This window comes from Salvelinus namaycush, unplaced genomic scaffold, assembly GCF_016432855.1.
Source record: "Salvelinus namaycush isolate Seneca unplaced genomic scaffold, SaNama_1.0 Scaffold62, whole genome shotgun sequence".
Taxonomy (NCBI): domain Eukaryota; kingdom Metazoa; phylum Chordata; class Actinopteri; order Salmoniformes; family Salmonidae; genus Salvelinus; species Salvelinus namaycush.
In genome coordinates this window covers 480998-502838 of record NW_024061331.1, presented here as the reverse complement: position 1 = coordinate 502838, position 21841 = coordinate 480998, and the positions used below count along the sequence as shown (strand labels likewise).

The window sequence follows — 21841 nt, the reverse complement described above, 5'->3', positions numbered from 1 at the left end:
GATAATGTACCCCATGTTGCAAGGATCTGAACACAATTAATGGAAGCTGAAAATGTCCCAGTTCTTCCATGGCCTGCACTCTCACCAGACATGTCACCTTTTATTAAGGTATCTGTGACCAACAGATGCATATCTGTATTCCCAGTCATGTGAAATCCATACATTAGGGCCTAATGATTTGATTTCAAATGACTCATTTCCTTGTATGAAATGTAACTCAGGAAAATCTACAGATTAGTGTGTTTTATTTTTTAAGTTTATTTTGGTGGCAAGGAAAAAGTCTGATTTTGAATAAATAATTTTACTCAAAATCCGACTTTTTCCTTGCCACCAAAAATAAAGGGGACATTAATATGTATGTATTAATGTATAAAATAATCCAGGACCAGATTGACCTCATAAAAACAAACAGCAGCTGGAAAACAACATGTGAAAAAAGAAAGTACCAGACAATATAAATATATATATATATATATATCTCATGTCTCGGGGAGAAATATATTGGACATTAATTACATTTTTTTTTACTTTTCACTTATTTTTCTTAAAACGGCACTGTTAGTCACTGTAAGGTGACAGGTGACTACACCTGTTGTATTCGGCGAATGTGACAAATACAATTTGATTTGACATGTCTGGGTGAGAAATATGTAGGACATTCAGTATTCAGACCATTTATATTCACATTTGCACAAATGCTAAAAAACGGTTTTCGCTTTCTCATTACGGGGTATAGTCTGTTCATACACAGTCCGTTCATACACAGTCCGTTCACACACAGTCCGTTCACACACAGTCCGTTCACACACAGTCCGTTCACACACAGTCCGTTCACACACAGTCCGTTCACACACAGTCCGTTCACACACAGTCCGTTCACACACAGTCCGTTCACACACAGTCCGTTCACACACAGTCCGTTCATACAGTCCGTTCATACACAGTCCGTTCATACACAGTCCGTTCATACACAGTCCGTTCATACACAGTCCGTTCATACACAGTCCGTTCATACACAGTCCGTTCATACACAGTCTGTTCATACACAGTCCGTTCATACACAGTCCGTTCATACACAGTCTGCATCAGATCCATAAGGAACCCCAGACCTTCAGCACAATACACTAGTGGAGATTTCAAATGATTTGATTGGTGTAAGCAATATGGTAAAATTTCTACCTAGCCTATCAGAGTGCAAAGGTAGAACTATTGCCATATTACTATCACTGGTCAAATCCTCTCAGATCGTAGGGTCTATAGGGGTCCATTTGGGATTGGGTCACAATCTAGCCGTACCTCTCTGCTCGCTGGCGCCCTCTGCTCCCTGCTGGCCAGCGCCGGTACTACCATGACTCTGCCCCCCGCCGGGGGTGAGGATGTACCCGTTTGGAGGGTGGGAGGCCGTAGCCGTGGTGACCAGACGGAGCATGGTGAGGGTGTTGGGGGGGCTCTGTAGCATGTGGAGAGTCTGTCCTCCAGCGACTCCTGGGCCTGAGAACAAGGTTAGGGGTTTACCCATCCCCGAGGGCAGGGGGTGGGGCGGGGCGGCCATGATGACAGGCTGGCCGTGTACTGGAGAACCTGGGGGGGGGGGACGCAAACAATGTCTTTAGTTGTCTGAGCATCTGTGTTCCTACCTGGGGGGCTCTGTATCTAGTGAGGACAGTTTATGGTGTAGATGTGTTCCTACCTGGGGGGCTCTGTGTCTAGTGAGGAGGACAGTTTATGGTGTAGATGTGTTCCTACCTGGGGGGCTCTGTATCTAGTGAGGAGGACAGTTTATGGTGTAGATGTGTTCCTACCTGGGGGGCTCTGTATCTAGTGAGGACAGTTTATGGTGTAGATGTGTTCCTACCTGGGGGGCTCTGTATCTAGTGAGGACAGTTTATGGTGTAGATGTGTTCCTACCTGGGGGGCTCTGTATCTAGTGAGGAGGACAGTTTATGGTGTAGATGTGTTCCTACCTGGGGGGGCTCTGTATCTAGTGAGGACAGTTTATGGTGTAGATGTGTTCCTACCTGGGGGGCTCTGTATCTAGTGAGGACAGTTTATGGTGTAGATGTGTTCCTACCTGGGGGGCTCTGTGTCTAGTGAGGACAGTTTATGGTGTAGATGTGTTCCTACCTGGGGGGCTCTGTGTCTAATGAGGACAGTTTATGGTGTAGATGTGTTCCTACCTGGGGGGCTCTGTATCTAGTGAGGAGGACAGTTTATGGTGTAGATGTGTTCCTACCTGGGGGGCTCTGTATCTAGTGAGGACAGTTTATGGTGTAGATGTGTTCCTACCTGGGGGGCTCTGTATCTAGTGAGGACAGTTTATGGTGTAGATGTGTTCCTACCTGGGGGGCTCTGTATCTAGTGAGGAGGACAGTTTATGGTGTAGATGTGTTCCTACCTGGGGGGCTCTGTATCTAGTGAGGAGGACAGTTTATGGTGTAGATGTGTTCCTACCTGGGGGGCTCTGTATCTAGTGAGGACAGTTTATGGTGTAGATGTGTTCCTACCTGGGGGGCTCTGTATCTAGTGAGGACAGTTTATGGTGTAGATGTGTTCCTACCTGGGGGGCTCTGTGTCTAGTGAGGACAGTTTATGGTGTAGATGTGTTCCTACCTGGGGGGCTCTGTATCTAGTGAGGACAGTTTATGGTGTAGATGTGTTCCTACCTGGGGGGGCTCTGTATCTAGTGAGGAGGACAGTTTATGGTGTAGATGTGTTCCTACCTGGGGGGCTCTGTATCTAGTGAGGAGGACAGTTTATGGTGTAGATGTGTTCCTACCTGGGGGGCTCTGTATCTAGTGAGGAGGACAGTTTATGGTGTAGATGTGTTCCTACCTGGGGGGCTCTGTATCTAGTGAGGAGGACAGTTTATGGTGTAGATGTGTTCCTACCTGGGGGGCTCTGTATCTAGTGAGGAGGACAGTTTATGGTGTAGATGTGTTCCTACCTGGGGGGCTCTGTATCTAGTGAGGAGGACAGTTTATGGTGTAGATGTGTTCCTACCTGGGGGGCTCTGTATCTAGTGAGGAGGACAGTTTATGGTGTAGATGTGTTCCTACCTGGGGGGCTCTGTATCTAGTGAGGAGGACAGTTTATGGTGTAGATGTGTTCCTACCTGGGGGGCTCTGTATCTAGTGAGGAGGACAGTTTATGGTGTAGATGTGTTCCTACCTGGGGGGCTCTGTATCTAGTGAGGAGGACAGTTTATGGTGTAGATGTGTTCCTACCTGGGGGGCTCTGTATCTAGTGAGGAGGACAGTTTATGGTGTAGATGTGTTCCTACCTGGGGGGGCTCTGTATCTAGTGAGGAGGACAGTTTATGGTGTAGATGTGTTCCTACCTGGGGGGGCTCTGTATCTAGTGAGGAGGACAGTTTATGGTGTAGATGTGTTCCTACCTGGGGGGGCTCTGTATCTAGTGAGGAGGACAGTTTATGGTGTAGATGTGTTCCTACCTGGGGGGCTCTGTATCTAGTGAGGAGGACAGTTTATGGTGTAGATGTGTTCCTACCTGGGGGCCTCTATCTAGTGAGGACAGTTTATGGTGTAGATGTGTTCCTACCTGGGGGGCTCTGTATCTAGTGAGGACAGTTTATGGTGTAGATGTGTTCCTACCTGGGGGGCTCTGTATCTAGTGAGGAGGACAGTTTATGGTGTAGATGTGTTCCTACCTGGGGGGCTCTGTATCTAGTGAGGAGGACAGTTTATGGTATAGATGTATTCCTACCTGGGGGGGCTCTGTATCTAGTGAGGAGGACAGTTTATGGTGTAGATGTGTTCCTACCTGGGGGGCTCTGTATCTAGTGAGGAGGACAGTTTATGGTGTAGATGTGTTCCTACCTGGGGGGCTCTGTATCTAGTGAGGACAGTTTATGGTGTAGATGTGTTCCTACCTGGGGGGCTCTGTATCTAGTGAGGAGGACAGTTTATGGTGTAGATGTGTTCCTACCTGGGGGGCTCTGTATCTAGTGAGGAGGACAGTTTATGGTGTAGATGTGTTCCTACCTGGGGGGCTCTGTATCTAGTGAGGAGGACAGTTTATGGTGTAGATGTGTTCCTACCTGGGGGGCTCTGTATCTAGTGAGGACAGTTTATGGTGTAGATGTGTTCCTACCTGGGGGCCTCTGTATCTAGTGAGGACAGTTTATGGTGTAGATGTGTTCCTACCTGGGGGGGCTCTGTATCTAGTGAGGAGGACAGTTTATGGTGTAGATGTGTTCCTACCTGGGGGGCTCTGTATCTAGTGAGGAGGACAGTTTATGGTGTAGATGTGTTCCTACCTGGGGGCCTCTGTATCTAGTGAGGACAGTTTATGGTGTAGATGTGTTCCTACCTGGGGGGCTCTGTATCTAGTGAGGACAGTTTATGGTGTAGATGTGTTCCTACCTGGGGGGCTCTGTATCTAGTGAGGAGGACAGTTTATGGTGTAGATGTGTTCCTACCTGGGGGGCTCTGTATCTAGTGAGGAGGACAGTTTATGGTGTAGATGTGTTCCTACCTGGGGGGCTCTGTATCTAGTGAGGAGGACAGTTTATGGTGTAGATGTGTTCCTACCTGGGGGGCTCTGTATCTAGTGAGGAGGACAGTTTATGGTGTAGATGTGTTCCTACCTGGGGGGCTCTGTATCTAGTGAGGAGGACAGTTTATGGTGTAGATGTGTTCCTACCTGGGGGGCTCTGTATCTAGTGAGGACAGATTATGGTGTAGATGTGTTCCTACCTGGGGGCCTCTGTATCTAGTGAGGAGGACAGTTTATGGTGTAGATGTGTTCCTACCTGGGGGGCTCTGTATCTAGTGAGGACAGTTTATGGTGTAGATGTGTTCCTACCTGGGGGGCTCTGTATCTAGTGAGGACAGTTTATGGTGTAGATGTGTTCCTACCTGGGGGGCTCTGTATCTAGTGAGGACAGTTTATGGTGTAGATGTGTTCCTACCTGGGGGGCTCTGTATCTAGTGAGGAGGACAGTTTATGGTGTAGATGTGTTCCTACCTGGGGGGCTCTGTATCTAGTGAGGAGGACAGTTTATAGTGTAGATGTGATCCTACCTGGGGGGCTCTGTATCTAGTGAGGACAGTTTATGGTGTAGATGTGTTCCTACCTGGGGCGCTCTGTGTATATCTGTACTCTGGTACGGAGGCCAGTTTATGAGCCAGGTCGTGGTGGTGATGGTGTTCGTGAGACAGAGGAGACCCCTCTCTGGAGAGACACTCTGGGGTCTGAAGACCACTGGAGGGAGGGGAGAGGAGACCCTGGTGGGTGGGGGAGGCTGGGGCACTCCTAGAGGGGGGGAGATGGTTAGGGCATTAACACACTGCAAACGCACCGCCCTCCAGTGAAACGCACCGCCCTCCAGTGAAACGCACCGCCCTCCAGTGAAACGCACCGCCCTCCAGTGAAACGCACCGCCCTCCAGTGAAACGCACCGCCCTCCAGTGAAACACACCGCCCTCCAGTGAAACACACTCCTCACTCAGACTGAGAATGGGACTTAATAAAAGGTGAGAGCGAAGAGCAAACACTCCAGGATTGTCTCACACACACTCAGACACACACCTTACTGCGAGCTAGATAGACTTACTTTGTTCTATCCAATCAAACGAGAGCAGAAGCAGAGAGAGAGAGGAGAGAGTTAGAGAGAGAAAAACAGATTATAACTGTTTAACTGAGAGGAGAAGAGAGGAGAAGAGAGGAGAAGAGAGCGCGAGCGAGAGAGAGCGAGAGAGAGGAGAGAGAGCGAGAGGAGAGCGAGCGAGGGGAGAGAGAGCGAGAGAGAGGAGAGAGAGCGAGAGGAGAGCGAGCGGAGAGAGAGAGCGAGGGGAGAGAGAGCGAGGGGAGAGAGAGCGAGGGGAGAGAGAGCGAGGGGAGAGAGAGCGAGGGGAGAGAGAGCGAGGGGAGAGAGAGCGAGGGGAGAGAGAGCGAGGGGAGAGAGAGCGAGGGGAGAGAGAGCGAGGGGAGAGAGAGCGAGGGGAGAGAGAGCGAGGGGAGAGAGAGCGAGGGGAGATTGTTAAACAGAGGCAGAAAAACAGATTATCTGTTTAACTGACAGTGAGGAGAGAGGAGAGAGCAGAGAGAGGGGAGAGCAGAGAGAGGGGAGAGCAGAGAGAGGGGAGAGCAGAGAGAGGGGAGAGCAGAGAGAGGGGAGAGCAGAGAGAGGGGAGAGAGGAAAGAGAGGAGAGTTAAACAGAGGCAGAAACAGACAGACACAGTTTAACTGAGGGTTTACAGGTCACTACATCAAGGAGAGAGCAGAGAGAGAGGAGAGAGAGGAGAGTTAAACAGAGGCAGAAACAGACAGATGAACTGTTTAACTGAGGGTTTACAGGTCACTACATCAAGGAGGGTTAAACAGAGGCAGAAACAGACAGATGAACTGTTTAACTGAGGGTTTACAGGTCACTACATCAAGGAGGGTTAAACAGAGGCAGAAACAGACAGATTAACTGTTTAACTGAGGGTTTACAGGTCACTACATCAAGGAGAGAGCAGAGAGAGAGGAGAGAGAGGAGAGAGTTAAACAGAGGCAGAAACAGACAGATTAACTGTTTAACTGAGGGTTTACAGGTCACTACATCAAGGAGAGTTAAACAGAGGCAGAAACAGACAGATGAACTGTTTAACTGAGGGTTTACAGGTCACTACATCAAGGAGAGTTAAACAGAGGCAGAAACAGACAGATGAACTGTTTAACTGAGGGTTTACAGGTCACTACATCAAGGAGAGTTAAACAGAGGCAGAAACAGACAGATGAACTGTTTAACTGAGGGTTTACAGGTCACTACATCAAGGAGAGTTAAACAGAGGCAGAAACAGACAGATGAACTGTTTAACTGAGGGTTTACAGGTCACTACATCAAGGAGAGTCTGAAGAGAGGCAGAAACAGACAGATGAACTGTTTAACTGAGGGTTTACAGGTCACTACATCAAGGAGGGTCTGAAGAGAGGCAGAAACAGACAGATGAACTGTTTAACTGAGGGTTTACAGGTCACTACATCAAGGAGGGTTAAACAGAGGCAGAAACAGACAGATGAACTGTTTAACTGAGGGTTTACAGGTCACTACATCAAGGAGGGTCTGAAGAGAGGCAGAAACAGACAGATGAACTGTTTAACTGAGGGTTTACAGGTCACTACATCAAGGAGGGTCTGAAGAGAGGCTACTGTGTGTGCAGGCTTTTACTACAACCCTGCACTAACACACCTGGTTCTACTAACCAGTTGCTCTTCACAAACTTGATTAGCTAGAGGTCAGGGTTCAGATATCAGGGGTCGTACCTGGATGAGAGCGGTCCGAACGGCGTGCGGAAGCAGGCCACGCCCCTCTGCCGTCTCTTCCTGAAGGCTTGTTCCACCAGCTTGCCCTCTGAGGCCGAGTCCACACGCCAGAAACTACCTTTCCCAGGCTCCTCCTGGCTACGAGCCACCTTCAGGAAGTAACGGTTCAGAGAAAGGTTGTGGCGGATCGAGTTCTGAGAACAGAGGAAGGGGACGATAGTTGGTGATACTTCAGAAATTACAACAACAAAAAAGATTTACTTTGGAGAGAGAGAATACAACATTCCATCAAAAACCTAGTTAACTACAGATGACCTGGTGGTAGGTGATGTGTCTAGTTACCTGGTAGTAGGGGTAGGTGATGTGTCTAGTTACCTGGTAGTAGGTGATGTGTCTAGTTACCTAGTAGTAGTGGTAGGTGATGTGTCTAGTTACCTGGTAGTAGGGGTAGGTGATGTGTCTAGTTACCTGGTAGTAGGGGTAGGTGATGTGTCTAGTTACCTGCTAGTAGGTGATGTGTCTAGTTACCTGGTAGTAGTGGTAGGTGATGTGTCTAGTTATCTGGTAGTAGTGGTAGGTGATGTGTCTAGTTACCTGGTAGTAGTGGTAGGTGATGTGTCTAGTTATCTGGTAGTAGTGGTAGGTGATGTGTCTAGTTACCTGGTAGTAGTGGTAGGTGATGTGTCTAGTTATCTGGTAGTAGTGGTAGGTGATGTGTCTAGTTACCTGGTAGTAGTGGTAGGTGATGTGTCTAGTTATCTGGTAGTAGTGGTAGGTGATGTGTCTAGTTACCTGGTAGTAGTGGTAGGTGATGTGTCTAGTTATCTGGTAGTAGTGGTAGGTGATGTGTCTAGTTACCTGGTAGTAGGGGTAGGTGATGTGTCTAGTTACCTGGTAGTAGGTGATGTGTCTAGTTACCTGGTAGTAGTAGTAGGTGATGTGTCTAGTTATCTGGTAGTAGTGGTAGGTGATGTGTCTAGTTATCTGGTAGTAGTGGTAGGTGATGTGTCTAGTTACCTGGTAGTAGTGGTAGGTGATGTGTCTAGTTACCTGGTAGTAGGTGATGTGTCTAGTTACCTGGTAGTAGTAGTAGGTGATGTGTCTAGTTACCTGGTAGTAGGTGATGTGTCTAGTTACCTGGTAGTAGTAGTAGGTGATGTGTCTAGTTACCTGGTAGTAGTGGTAGGTGATGTGTCTAGTTACCTGGTAGTAGGTGATGTGTCTAGTTACCTGGTAGTAGTAGTAGGTGATGTGTCTAGTTATCTGGTAGTAGTGGTAGGTGATGTGTCTAGTTACCTGGTAGTAGTGGTAGGTGATGTGTCTAGTTACCTGGTAGTAGTGGTAGGTGATGTGTCTAGTTACCTGGTAGTAGTGGTAGGTGATGTGTCTAGTTACCTGGTAGTAGTGGTAGGTTATGTGTCTAGTTACCTGGTAGTAGTGGTAGGTGATGTGTCTAGTTATCTGGTAGTAGTGGTAGGTGATGTGTCTAGTTACCTGGTAGTAGTGGTAGGTGATGTGTCTAGTTATCTGGTAGTAGTGGTAGGTGATGTGTCTAGTTACCTGCCAGCCCTTGTCAGCAGTGCGATAGTAGGGATAGTGGTAGGTGATGTGTCTAGTTACCTGGTAGTAGTGGTAGGTGATGTGTCTAGTTACCTGGTAGTAGTGGTAGGTGATGTGTCTAGTTACCTGGTAGTAGTAGTAGGTGATGTGTCTAGTTACCTGGTAGTAGTGGTAGGTGATGTGTCTAGTTACCTGGTAGTAGTGGTAGGTGATGTGTCTAGTTACCTGGTAGTAGTGGTAGGTGATGTGTCTAGTTACCTGGTAGTAGTGGTAGGTGATGTGTCTAGTTACCTGGTAGTAGTAGTAGGTGATGTGTCTAGTTACCTGGTAGTAGTAGTAGGTGATGTGTCTAGTTACCTGGTAGTAGTAGTAGGTGATGTGTCTAGTTACCTGGTAGTAGGGGTAGGTGATGTGTCTAGTTACCTGGTAGTAGTGGTAGGTGATGTGTCTAGTTACCTGGTAGTAGTGGTAGGTGATGTGTCTAGTTACCTGGTAGTAGTGGTAGGTGATGTGTCTAGTTACCTGGTAGTAGTGGTAGGTGATGTGTCTAGTTACCTGGTAGTAGTGGTAGGTGATATGTCTAGTTACCTGCCAGCCCTTGTCAGCAGTGCAGTAGTAGGGATAGTGGTAGGTGATGTGTCTAGTTACCTGGTAGTAGTGGTAGGTGATGTGTCTTGTTACCTGGTAGTAGTGGTAGGTGATGTGTCTAGTTACCTGCCAGCCCTTGTCAGCAGTGCGGTAGTAGGGGTAGTGGTAGGTGATGTGTCTAGTTACCTGGTAGAGTGGTAGGTGATGTGTCTAGTTACCTGGTAGTAGTGGTAGGTGATGTGTCTAGTTACCTGGTAGTAGTGTTTGGTGATGTGTCTAGTTACCTGCCAGCCCTTGTCAGCAGTGCGGTAGTAGGGGTAGTGGTAGGTGATGTGTCTAGTTACCTGGTAGAGTGGTAGGTGATGTGTCTAGTTACCTGGTAGTAGTGGTAGGTGATGTGTCTAGTTACCTGGTAGTAGTGGTAGGTGATGTGTCTAGTTACCTGGTAGTAGTAGTAGGTGATGTGTCTAGTTACCTGGTAGTAGTGGTAGGTGATGTGTCTAGTTACCTGGTAGTAGTGGTAGGTGATGTGTCTAGTTACCTGCCAGCCCTTGTCAGCAGTGCGATAGTAGGGATAGTGGTAGGTGATGTGTTTAGTTACCTGCCAGCCCTTGTCAGCAGTGCGATAGTAGGGGTAGTGGTAGGTGATGTGTCTAGTTACCTGGTAGTAGGTGATGTGTCTAGTTACCTGCCAGCCCTTGTCAGCAGTGCGATAGTAGGGATAGTGGTAGGTGATGTGTCTAGTTACCTGCCAGCCCTTGTCAGCAGTGCGATAGTAGGGGTAGTGGTTGGTGATGTGTCTAGTTACCTGGTAGTAGTGGTAGGTAATGTGTCTAGTTACCTGGTAGTAGGGGTAGGTGATGTGTCTAGTTACCTGGTAGTAGTGGTAGGTGATGTGTCTAGTTACCTGCCAGCCCTTGTCAGCAGTGCGATAGTAGGGGTAGTGGTAGGTGATGTGTCTAGTTACCTGGTAGTAGTGGTAGGTGATGTGTCTAGTTACCTGGTAGTAGTGGTAGGTGATGTGTCTAGTTACCTGGTAGTAGTGGTAGGTGATGTGTCTAGTTACCTGGTAGTAGGGGTAGGTGATGTGTCTAGTTACCTGGTAGTAGGGGTAGGTGATGTGTCTAGTTACCTGGTAGTAGGGGTAGGTGATGTGTCTAGTTACCTGCTAGTAGGTGATGTGTCTAGTTACCTGGTAGTAGTGGTAGGTGATGTGTCTAGTTACCTGGTAGTAGTGGTAGGTGATGTGTCTAGTTACCTGGTAGTAGTGGTAGGTGATGTGTCTAGTTACCTGCTAGTAGGTGATGTGTCTAGTTACCTGGTAGTAGTGGTAGGTGATGTGTCTAGTTACCTGGTAGTAGTGGTAGGTGATGTGTCTAGTTACCTGGTAGTAGTGGTAGGTGATGTGTCTAGTTACCTGGTAGTAGGTGATGTGTCTAGTTACCTGGTAGTAGTGTTAGGTGATGTGTCTAGTTACCTGGTAGTAGTGGTAGGTGATGTGTCTAGTTACCTGGTAGTAGGTGATGTGTCTAGTTACCTGGTAGTAGTGTTAGGTGATGTGTCTAGTTACCTGCCAGCCCTTGTCAGCAGTGCGGTAGTAGGGATAGTGGTAGGTGATGTGTCTAGTTACCTGGTAGTAGTGGTAGGTGATGTGTCTAGTTACCTGCCAGCCCTTGTCAGCAGTGCGATAGTAGGGGTAGTGGTAGGTGATGTGTCTAGTTACCTGGTAGTAGTGGTAGGTGATGTGTCTAGTTACCTGGTAGTAGTGGTAGGTGATGTGTCTAGTTACCTGCCAGCCCTTGTCAGCAGAGCGATAGTAGGGATAGTGGTAGGTGATGTGTCTAGTTACCTGCCAGCCCTTGTCAGCAGTGCGGTAGTAGGGGTAGTGGTAGGTGATGTGTCTAGTTACCTGCCAGCCCTTGTCAGCAGTGCGATAGTAGGGATAGTGGTAGGTGATGTGTCTAGTTACCTGGTAGTAGTGGTAGGTGATGTGTCTAGTTACCTGGTAGTAGTAGTAGGTGATGTGTCTAGTTACCTGGTAGTAGTGGTAGGTGATGTGTCTAGTTACCTGGTAGTAGTGGTAGGTGATGTGTCTTGTTACCTGGTAGTAGTGGTAGGTGATGTGTCTAGTTACCTGGTAGTAGGGGTAGGTGATGTGTCTTGTTACCTGGTAGTAGTGGTAGGTGATGTGTCTAGTTACCTGGTAGTAGTGGTAGGTGATGTGTCTAGTTACCTGGTAGTAGGGGTAGGTGATGTGTCTAGTTACCTTGTAGTAGTAGTAGGTGATGTGTCTAGTTACCTGGTAGTAGGGGTAGGTGATGTGTCTAGTTACCTGGTAGTAGTGGTAGGTGATGTGTCTAGTTACCTGGTAGTAGGGGTAGGTGATGTGTCTAGTTACCTGGTAGTAGTGGTAGGTGATGTGTCTAGTTACCTGGTAGTAGTGGTAGGTGATGTGTCTAGTTACCTGGTAGTAGGGGTAGGTGATGTGTCTAGTTACCTGGTAGTAGGGGTAGGTGATGTGTCTAGTTACCTGGTAGTAGTGGTAGGTGATGTGTCTAGTTACCTGGTAGTAGGGGTAGGTGATGTGTCTAGTTACCTGGTAGTAGTGGTAGGTGATGTGTCTAGTTACCTGGTAGTAGTGGTAGGTGATGTGTCTTGTTACCTGGTAGTAGTGGTAGGTGATGTGTCTAGTTACCTGGTAGTAGTGGTAGGTGATGTGTCTAGTTACCTGGTAGTAGTAGTAGGTGATGTGTCTAGTTACCTGGTAGTAGTGGTAGGTGATGTGTCTAGTTACCTGGTAGTAGTGGTAGGTGATGTGTCTTGTTACCTGGTAGTAGTGGTAGGTGATGTGTCTAGTTACCTGGTAGTAGTGGTAGGTGATGTGTCTTGTTACCTGGTAGTAGTGGTAGGTGATGTGTCTTGTTACCTGGTAGTAGTGGTAGGTGATGTGTCTAGTTACCTGGTAGTAGTGGTAGGTGATGTGTCTTGTTACCTGGTAGTAGTGGTAGGTGATGTGTCTTGTTACCTGGTAGTAGTGGTAGGTGATGTGTCTAGTTACCTGCCAGCCCTTGTCAGCAGTGCGGTAGTAGGGGTAGTGGTAGGTGATGTGTCTAGTTACCTGGTAGTAGTGGTAGGTGATGTGTCTAGTTACCTGGTAGTAGTGGTAGGTGATGTGTCTAGTTACCTGGTAGTAGTGGTAGGTGATATGTCTAGTTACCTGCCAGCCCTTGTCAGCAGTGCGGTAGTAGGGATAGTGGTAGGTGATGTGTCTAGTTACCTGCCAGCCCTTGTCAGCAGTGCGGTAGTAGGGGTAGTGGTAGGTGATGTGTCTAGTTACCTGGTAGAGTGGTAGGTGATGTGTCTAGTTACCTGGTAGTAGTGGTAGGTGATGTGTCTAGTTACCTGGTAGTAGTGGTAGGTGATGTGTCTAGTTACCTGCCAGCCCTTGTCAGCAGTGCGATAGTAGGGATAGTGGTAGGTGATGTGTTTAGTTACCTGCCAGCCCTTGTCAGCAGTGCGATAGTAGGGGTAGTGGTAGGTGATGTGTCTAGTTACCTGCCAGCCCTTGTCAGCAGTGCGATAGTAGGGATAGTGGTAGGTGATGTGTTTAGTTACCTGCCAGCCCTTGTCAGCAGTGCGATAGTAGGGGTAGTGGTAGGTGATGTGTCTAGTTACCTGCCAGCCCTTGTCAGCAGTGCGATAGTAGGGGTAGTGGTAGGTGATGTGTCTAGTTACCTGGTAGTAGTGGTAGGTAATGTGTCTAGTTACCTGGTAGTAGGGGTAGGTGATGTGTCTAGTTACCTGGTAGTAGTGGTAGGTGATGTGTCTAGTTACCTGGTAGTAGGGGTAGGTGATGTGTCTAGTTACCTGGTAGTAGTGGTAGGTGATGTGTCTAGTTACCTGCCAGCCCTTGTCAGCAGTGCGATAGTAGGGATAGTGGTAGGTGATGTGTCTAGTTACCTGGTAGTAGGGGTAGGTGATGTGTCTAGTTACCTGGTAGTAGTGGTAGGTGATGTGTCTAGTTACCTGGTAGTAGGGGTAGGTGATGTGTCTAGTTACCTGGTAGTAGTGGTTGGTGATGTGTCTAGTTACCTGCTAGTAGGGGTAGGTGATGTGTCTAGTTACCTGGTAGTAGGGGTAGGTGATGTGTCTAGTTACCTGGTAGTAGGGGTAGGTGATGTGTCTAGTTACCTGGTAGTAGTGGTAGGTGATGTGTCTAGTTACCTGCCAGCCCTTGTCAGCAGTGCGATAGTAGGGATAGTGGTAGGTGATGTGTCTAGTTACCTGCCAGCCCTTGTCAGCAGTGCGATAGTAGGGATAGTGGTAGGTGATGTGTCTAGTTACCTGCCAGCCCTTGTCAGCAGTGCGATAGTAGGGATAGTGGTAGGTGATGTGTCTAGTTACCTGCCAGCCCTTGTCAGCAGTGCGATAGTAGGGATAGTGGTAGGTGATGTGTCTAGTTACCTGCCAGCCCTTGTCAGCAGTGCGATAGTAGGGATAGTGGTAGGCGATGTGTCTAGTTACCTGCCAGCCCTTGTCAGCAGTGCGGTAGTAGGGGTAGTGGTAGGTGATGTGTCTAGTTACCTGGTAGTAGGTGATGTGTCTAGTTACCTGCCAGCCCTTGTCAGCAGTGCGATAGTAGGGATAGTGGTAGGTGATGTGTCTAGTTACCTGCCAGCCCTTGTCAGCAGTGCGATAGTAGGGATAGTGGTAGGTGATGTGTCTAGTTACCTGGTAGTAGTAGTAGGTGATGTGTCTAGTTACCTTGTAGTAGTGGTAGGTGATGTGTCTAGTTACCTGCCAGCCCTTGTCAGCAGTGCGATAGTAGGGATAGTGGTAGGTGATGTGTCTAGTTACCTGGTAGTAGTGGTAGGTGATGTGTCTAGTTACCTGGTAGTAGTGGTAGGTGATGTGTCTAGTTACCTGGTAGTAGTGGTTGGTGATGTGTCTAGTTACCTGCCAGCCCTTGTCAGCAGTGCGATAGTAGGGATAGTGGTAGGCGATGTGTCTAGTTACCTGCCAGCCCTTGTCAGCAGTGCGGTAGTAGGGGTAGTGGTAGGTGATGTGTCTAGTTACCTGGTAGTAGGTGATGTGTCTAGTTACCTGCCAGCCCTTGTCAGCAGTGCGGTAGTAGGGGTAGTGGTAGGTGATGTGTCTAGTTACCTGGTAGTAGGCGATGTGTCTAGTTACCTGCCAGCCCTTGTCAGCAGTGCGGTAGTAGGGGTAGTGGTAGGTGATGTGTCTAGTTACCTGGTAGTAGGTGATGTGTCTAGTTACCTGCCAGCCCTTGTCAGCAGTGCGATAGTAGGGGTAGTGGTAGGTGATGTGTCTAGTTACCTGCCAGCCCTTGTCAGCAGTGCGATAGTAGGGATAGTGGTAGGTGATGTGTCTAGTTACCTGCCAGCCCTTGTCAGCAGTGCGATAGTAGGGATAGTGGTAGGCGATGTGTCTAGTTACCTGCCAGCCCTTGTCAGCAGTGCGGTAGTAGGGGTAGTGGTAGGTGATGTGTCTAGTTACCTGGTAGTAGGTGATGTGTCTAGTTACCTGCCAGCCCTTGTCAGCAGTGCGATAGTAGGGATAGTGGTAGGTGATGTGTCTAGTTACCTGCCAGCCCTTGTCAGCAGTGCGATAGTAGGGATAGTGGTAGGCGATGTGTCTAGTTACCTGGTAGTAGTGGTAGGTGATGTGTCTAGTTACCTGCCAGCCCTTGTCAGCAGTGCGATAGTAGGGATAGTAGTAGGTGATGTGTCTAGTTACCTGGTAGTAGTGGTAGGTGATGTGTCTAGTTACCTGGTAGTAGTGGTAGGTGATGTGTCTAGTTACCTGGTAGTAGTGGTAGGTGATGTGTCTAGTTACCTGCCAGCCCTTGTCAGCAGTGCGATAGTAGGGATAGTGGTAGGTGATGTGTCTAGTTACCTGGTAGTAGTGGTAGGTGATGTGTCTAGTTACCTGCCAGCCCTTGTCAGCAGTGCGATAGTAGGGATAGTGGTAGGTGATGTGTCTAGTTACCTGGTAGTAGTGGTAGGTGATGTGTCTAGTTACCTGGTAGTAGTGGTAGGTGATGTGTCTAGTTACCTGCCAGCCCTTGTCAGCAGTGCGGTAGTAGGGATAGTGTTTGGTGATGTGTCTAGTTACCTGCCAGCCCTTGTCAGCAGTGCGATAGTAGGGATAGTGTTTGGTGATGTGTGTGTAGATTCCAGACAGGGTCAGCTGTCTGTCTGGTGCTGAAGAGATGGCCTGGACGATCAGCTGGGCGTACGAGTAGGGAGGCTTAGATTCATCCTGGATAAGACAGGAGAGAGGGGTTAACACACACACACACACACACACACACACACACACACACACACACACACACACACACACACACACACACACACACACACACACACACACACACACACACACACACACACACACACACACACACACACACACACACACACAGAGTGAGGTATACCTTGGGGCTGTCTCCACCGCCGGACTCTCCATGTTGCTCGGCAACGCCCCTCTGTTGCTCGGAGACAGCCTTGGCAGCGAACTCCGCAGCCAGCTGTAGGTCAGAGGTCACGTTGCGTCCGTAGCGATAACCCGATGACCCCGCACCCCTCGGACTGGCCGGGCACGAGTTAGGGACACTGCAGAGGAGGAGAGAAAGATCTAGAATAGAACTCCACCTAACGGAATTGCGAATAGACTCATCATTTTTTTACTTAAAAATGTCAAACAGAAACCATTGAGTTCAAAGTTTAACTTCTTATGGCTGCAAGGCAAAGTGTTGAGTAGCCAGTGAAATCGTGCCCATTTCAAACGGCCTCCTACTCAAATCTTGCTCGTACAATATGAATATTATTATTCTTTTTGGATAGAAAACACTTTCTAGTTTCTAAAACAGTTGGAATTATTTCTCTGAGTGAAACAGAAGTCCTTCTGCAGCACTTTTCCTGACCAGGAAGTGAAATGTCAGAAATCTATGCTCTTTTCAACTTGATGCCTATACATGGTCTTGACACTTAGGAGTCTGCTGACACTCTATACGCCTTCCTATTGGTGTAAAGAGGATGTCAGAGAAGAAATTTTTGTGCTCATCTTGTCTGTGGTGGAAAAAAACCTATTTCTTTGACGTGAGCGTCCACTTCCGGTACTCTGAAGGAAGTGGGATTGACTTCTGTTTTGCCTTCGTAACGAACGGCTAACATCTCCGGCTCGAATTTTTTTTGATACATGTGACCATATCATCGTAATGTATGTTTTTTCAATATAGTTTAATCAGATTATTGAAACTTTATTCGGGAGTTTTGCCGTGTTCCGTCCTCTGACTTTGATTACGTTGGAGAAATTTATGCCACTCGGCTCGTGCCAATGCTAATTGAAGAGGGAAATTTGCCATTCTGAATCGAAACAACGACTCATCTGGACAGAGGACACCTGTTTCAACATTCTGATGAAAGATCAGCCAAAGTAAGACTCATTTTATGATGTTATTTCATATATCTGTCGTGCATGTGAACGGGTCGTGGGCGCCCAAATGTGTCTCTCTATTGTGGCTACGCTAATATAGCGATACATTTTGTTTTCGCTGTAAAACATTTAATAAATCGGAAATATTGTTTGGAATCACAAGTTGCCTATCTTTCAATTGCTGCAAACTATATATTTTTCGGAAATGTTTTATGATGAGTAATTAGCTATTTGACGTTGGTGTCTGTTGGTGTCTGTAAATATTATGGCTGCTTTCGGTGCACTTTCTGATTTGTAGCTGAAATGTAAAATATGATTTATACCTGAAATATGCAAATTTTTCGAACAAAACCTATCCTATACAATAAATATGTTATCAGACTGTCATCTGATGAATTTGTTTCTTGGTTAGTGGCTATTTATATCTTTATTTGGTCGAATTTGTGATAGCACCTGATGGAGTAAGAAACTGATGGAGTTAGAAAAGTGGTGTCATTTGCTAACGTGGTTAGCTAATAGATTTACATATTTTGTCTTCCCTGTAAAACATTTTAAAAATCGGACATGTTGGTTTGATTCACAAGAAGTTTATCTTTCATCTGGTGTCTTGGACTTGTTAATGTGTGAAAGTTAAATATTTTAAAAAAATAGCTTTTGAATTTCGCGCCCTGCACTTGAGCTGGATGTTGTCATAATTGTACCGGTGTCGGGCTTGCAGCCCAAACAGGTTAACAAACCATTACAATCCTAGGACTCCTTTTAACCATTTTACACTGAACATTTTACAAACACAAATGTACTGGAAGAACTGTGCAGATTTACTGTACGCTGCCGGGCCCTACGCTGTGTTACCCATTAATTTATTTGGACCTTGGTGGTATGTAATACTGAAAGAGGCCTGTGGGTGTCACCATAACCCCACAATATGACAACGCCACCATACTATCACCACTAAAATAACCCCACACTGAGTCAATAACACCACTAGACTAACACCCCCCACTAGACTAATCACATCTAGACTAACCCCCCCGCTAGACTACCCCCCCCCCCGCTAGACTAACCCCTCCCACTAGACTAACCCCCCCCCCACTAGACTAACCCCCCCCCACTAGACTAACCCCCCCCCCCCCCCACTAGACTAACCCCCCCCCCCCCCACTAGACTAACCCCCCCCCCACTAGACTAACCCCCCCCCCACTAGACTAACCCCCCCCCCACTAGACTAACCCCCCCCCCCACTAGACTACCCCCCCCCACTAGACTAACCCCTCCCACTAGACTAACCCCTCCCACTAGACTAACCCCCCCCACTAGACTAACCCCTCCCACTAGACTAACCCCCCCACTAGCCTAACCCCCCCACTAGACTAACCCCCCCACCATCTCCTACTGCTGTCTGATCCCATGTATTAGACACCATCTCCTACTGCTGTCTGATCCCGTGTATTAGACACCATCTCCTACTGCTGTCTGATCCCGTGTATTAGACACCATCTCCTACTGCTGTCTGATCCCATGTATTAGACACCATCTCCTACTGCTGTCTGATCCCATGTATTAGACACCATCTCCTACTGCTGCCTGATCCCATGTATTAGACACCATCTCCTACTGCTGCCTGATCCCATGTATTAGACACCATCTCCTACTGCTGTCTGATACCATGTATTAGACACCATCTCCTACTGCTGTCTGATACCATGTATTAGACACCATCTCCTACTGCTGTCTGATCCCGTGTATTAGACACCATCTCCTACTGCTGTCTGATCCCGTGTATTAGACACCATCTCCTACTGCTGTCTGATCCCGTGTATTAGACACCATCTCCTACTGCTGTCTGATCCCATGTATTAGACACCATCTCCTACTGCTGTCTGATCCCGTGTATTAGACACCATCTCCTACTGCTGTCTGATCCCGTGTATTAGACACCATCTCCTACTGCTGTCTGATCCCATGTATTAGACACCATCTCCTACTGCTGTCTGATCCCATGTATTAGACACCATCTCCTACTGCTGTCTGATCCCATGTATTAGACACCATCTCCTACTGCTGTCTGATCCCGTGTATTAGACACCATCTCCTACTGTTGTCTGATCCCGTGTATTAGACACCATCTCCTACTGCTGTCTGATCCCGTGTATTAGATACCATCTCCTACTGCTGTCTGATCCCGTGTATTAGACACCATCTCCTACTGCTGTCTGATCCCGTGTATTAGACACCATCTCCTACTGCTGTCTGATCCCATGTATTAGACACCATCTCCTACTGCTGTCTGATCCCATGTGTTAGACACCATCTCCTACTGCTGTCTGATCCCATGTGTTAGACACCATCTCCTACTGCTGTCTGATCCCATGTATTAGACACCATCTCCTACTGCTGTCTGATCCCATGTATTAGACACCATCTCCTACTGCTGTCTGATCCCATGTATTAGACACCATCTCCTACTGCTGTCTGATCCCATGTATTAGACACCATCTCCTACTGCTGTCTGATCCCATGTGTTAGACACCATCTCCTACTGCTGTCTGATCCCATGTATTAAACACCATCTCCTACTGCTGTCTGATCCCATGTATTAGACACCATCTCCTACTGCTGTCTGATCCCGTGTATTAGACACCATCTCCTACTGCTGTCTGATCCCATGTATTAGACACCATCTCCTACTGCTGTCTGATCCCATGTATTAGACACCATCTCCTCCTACTGCTGTCTGATCCCATGTATTAAACACCATCTCCTACTGCTGTCTGATCCCATGTATTAGACACCATCTCATACTGCTGTCTGATCCCATGTATTAGACACCATCTCCTACTGCTGTTGTCGTTGTGTTCCTGGTTCGAGCCAGGGAGGGGCGAGGAGAGGGATGGAAGCTATACTGTTACCCTGGCAATACTAAAGTGCCTATAAGAACATCCAATAGTCAAAGGTATATGAAATACAAATCGTATAGAGAGAAATAGTCCTATAATAACTACAACCTAAAACTTCTTACCTGGGAATATTGAAGACTCATGTTAGAAGGAACCACCAGCTTTCATATGTTCTCATGGTCTGAACAAGGAACTTAAACTTTAGCTTTCTTACATGGCACATATTGCACTTTCACTTTCTTCTCCAACACTTTGTTTTTGCATTATTTAAACCAAATTGAACCCGTTTCATTATTTATTTGAGGCTAAATTGATTTTATTGATGTATTATATTAAGTTAAAATAAGTGTTCATTCAGTATTGTTGTAATTGCCATTATTACAAATAAATATTTATATATATATATATATACACTGCTCCAAAAAATAAAGGGAACACTAAAATAACACATAGATCTAGATCTGAATGAACTATTCTTATTAAATACTTTTTTCTTTACATAGTTGAATGTGCTGACAACAAAATCACACAAAAATTATCAATGGAAATCAAATTTATCAACCCACGGAGGTCTGGATTTGGAGTCACACTCAAAATTAAAGTGGAAAACCACACTACAGGCTGATCCAACTTTGATGTAATGTCCTTAAAACAAGTCAAAATGAGGCTCAGTAGTGTGTGTGGCCTCCACGTCCCTGTATGACCTCCCTACAACGCCTGGGCATGCTCCTGATGAGGTGGCGGATGGTCTCCTGAGGGATCTCCTCCCAGACCTGGACTAAAGTATCCGCCAAATCCTGGACAGTCTGTGGTGCAACGTGGCGTTGGTGGATGGAGCGAGACATGATGTCCCAGATGTGCTCAATTGGATTCAGGTCTGGGGAACGGGCAGGCCAGTCCATAGCATCAATGCCTTCCTCTTGCAGGAACTGCTGACACACTCCAGCCACATGAGGTCTAGCATTGTCTTGCATTAGGAGGAACCCAGGGCCAACCGCACCAGCATATGGTCTCACAAGGGGTCTGAGGATCTCATCTCGGTACCTAATAGCAGTCAGGCTACCTCTGGCGAGCCCATGGAGGGCTGTGCGGCCCCCCAAAGAAATGCCACCCCACACCATGACTGACCCACCGCCAAACCGGTCATGCTGGAGGATGTTGCAGGCAGCAGAACGTTCTCCACGGCGTCTCCAGACTGTCACGTCTGTCACATGTGCTCAGTGTGAACCTGCTTTCATCTGTGAAGAGCACAGGGCGCCAGTGGCGAATTTGCCAATCTTGGTGTTCCCTGGCAAATGCCAAACGTCCTGCACGGTGTTGGGCTGTAAGCACAACCCCCACCTGTGGACGTCGGGCCCTCATACCACCCTCATGGAGTCTCTTTCTGACCGTTTGAGCAGACACATGCACATTTGTGGCCTGCTGGAGGTCATTTTGCAGGGCTCTGGCAGTGCTCCTCCTGCTCCTTCTTGCACACAGGCGGAGGTAGCGGTCCTGCTGCTGGGTTGTTGCCCTCCTACGGCCTCCTCCACGTCTCCTGATGTACTGGCCTGTCTCCTGGTAGCACCGCCATGCTCTGGACACTACGCTGACAGACACAGCAAACCTTCTTGCCACAGCTCGCATTGATGTGCCATCCTGGATGAGCTGCACTACCTGAGCCACTTGTGTGGGTTGTAGACTCCGTCTCATGCTACCACTAGAGTGAAAGCACCGCCAGCATTCAAAAGTGACCAAAACATCAGCCAGGAAGCATAGGAACTGAGAAGTGGTCTGTGGTCACCACCTGCAGAACCACTCCTTTATTGGGGGTGTCTTGCTAATTGCCTATAATTTCCACCTGTTGTCTATTCCATTTGCACAACAGCATGTGAAATTTATTGTCAATCAGTGTTGCTTCCTAAGTGGACAGTTTGATTTCACAGAAGTGTGATTGACTTGGAGTTACATTGTGTTGTTTAAGTGTTCCCTTTATTTTTTTGAGCAGTGTATATATATATATATCTTCTTTAATTGGCCGATTAATCGGTATCGGCTTTTTTTGGTCCTCCAATAATCGGTATCG

General features: G+C 47.5%; 1 protein-coding gene across 1 annotated transcript in view; it reads right to left on the bottom strand.

The window, feature by feature from the left end:
* LOC120042127 (forkhead box protein K1-like) overlaps positions 1–21841 on the bottom strand; it is a 30564-nt gene that overhangs the window by 1178 nt on the left and 7545 nt on the right. The window contains exons 3-7 of the mRNA XM_038986984.1: positions 15879–16056; positions 15554–15700; positions 7271–7464; positions 5096–5274; positions 1297–1581 (exon numbers count right to left, since the gene is read on the bottom strand). Of these exons, the coding sequence (XP_038842912.1) occupies positions 1297–1581; positions 5096–5274; positions 7271–7464; positions 15554–15700; positions 15879–16056 (983 nt within the window). The remainder of the gene's footprint in view (positions 1–1296; positions 1582–5095; positions 5275–7270; positions 7465–15553; positions 15701–15878; positions 16057–21841) is intronic.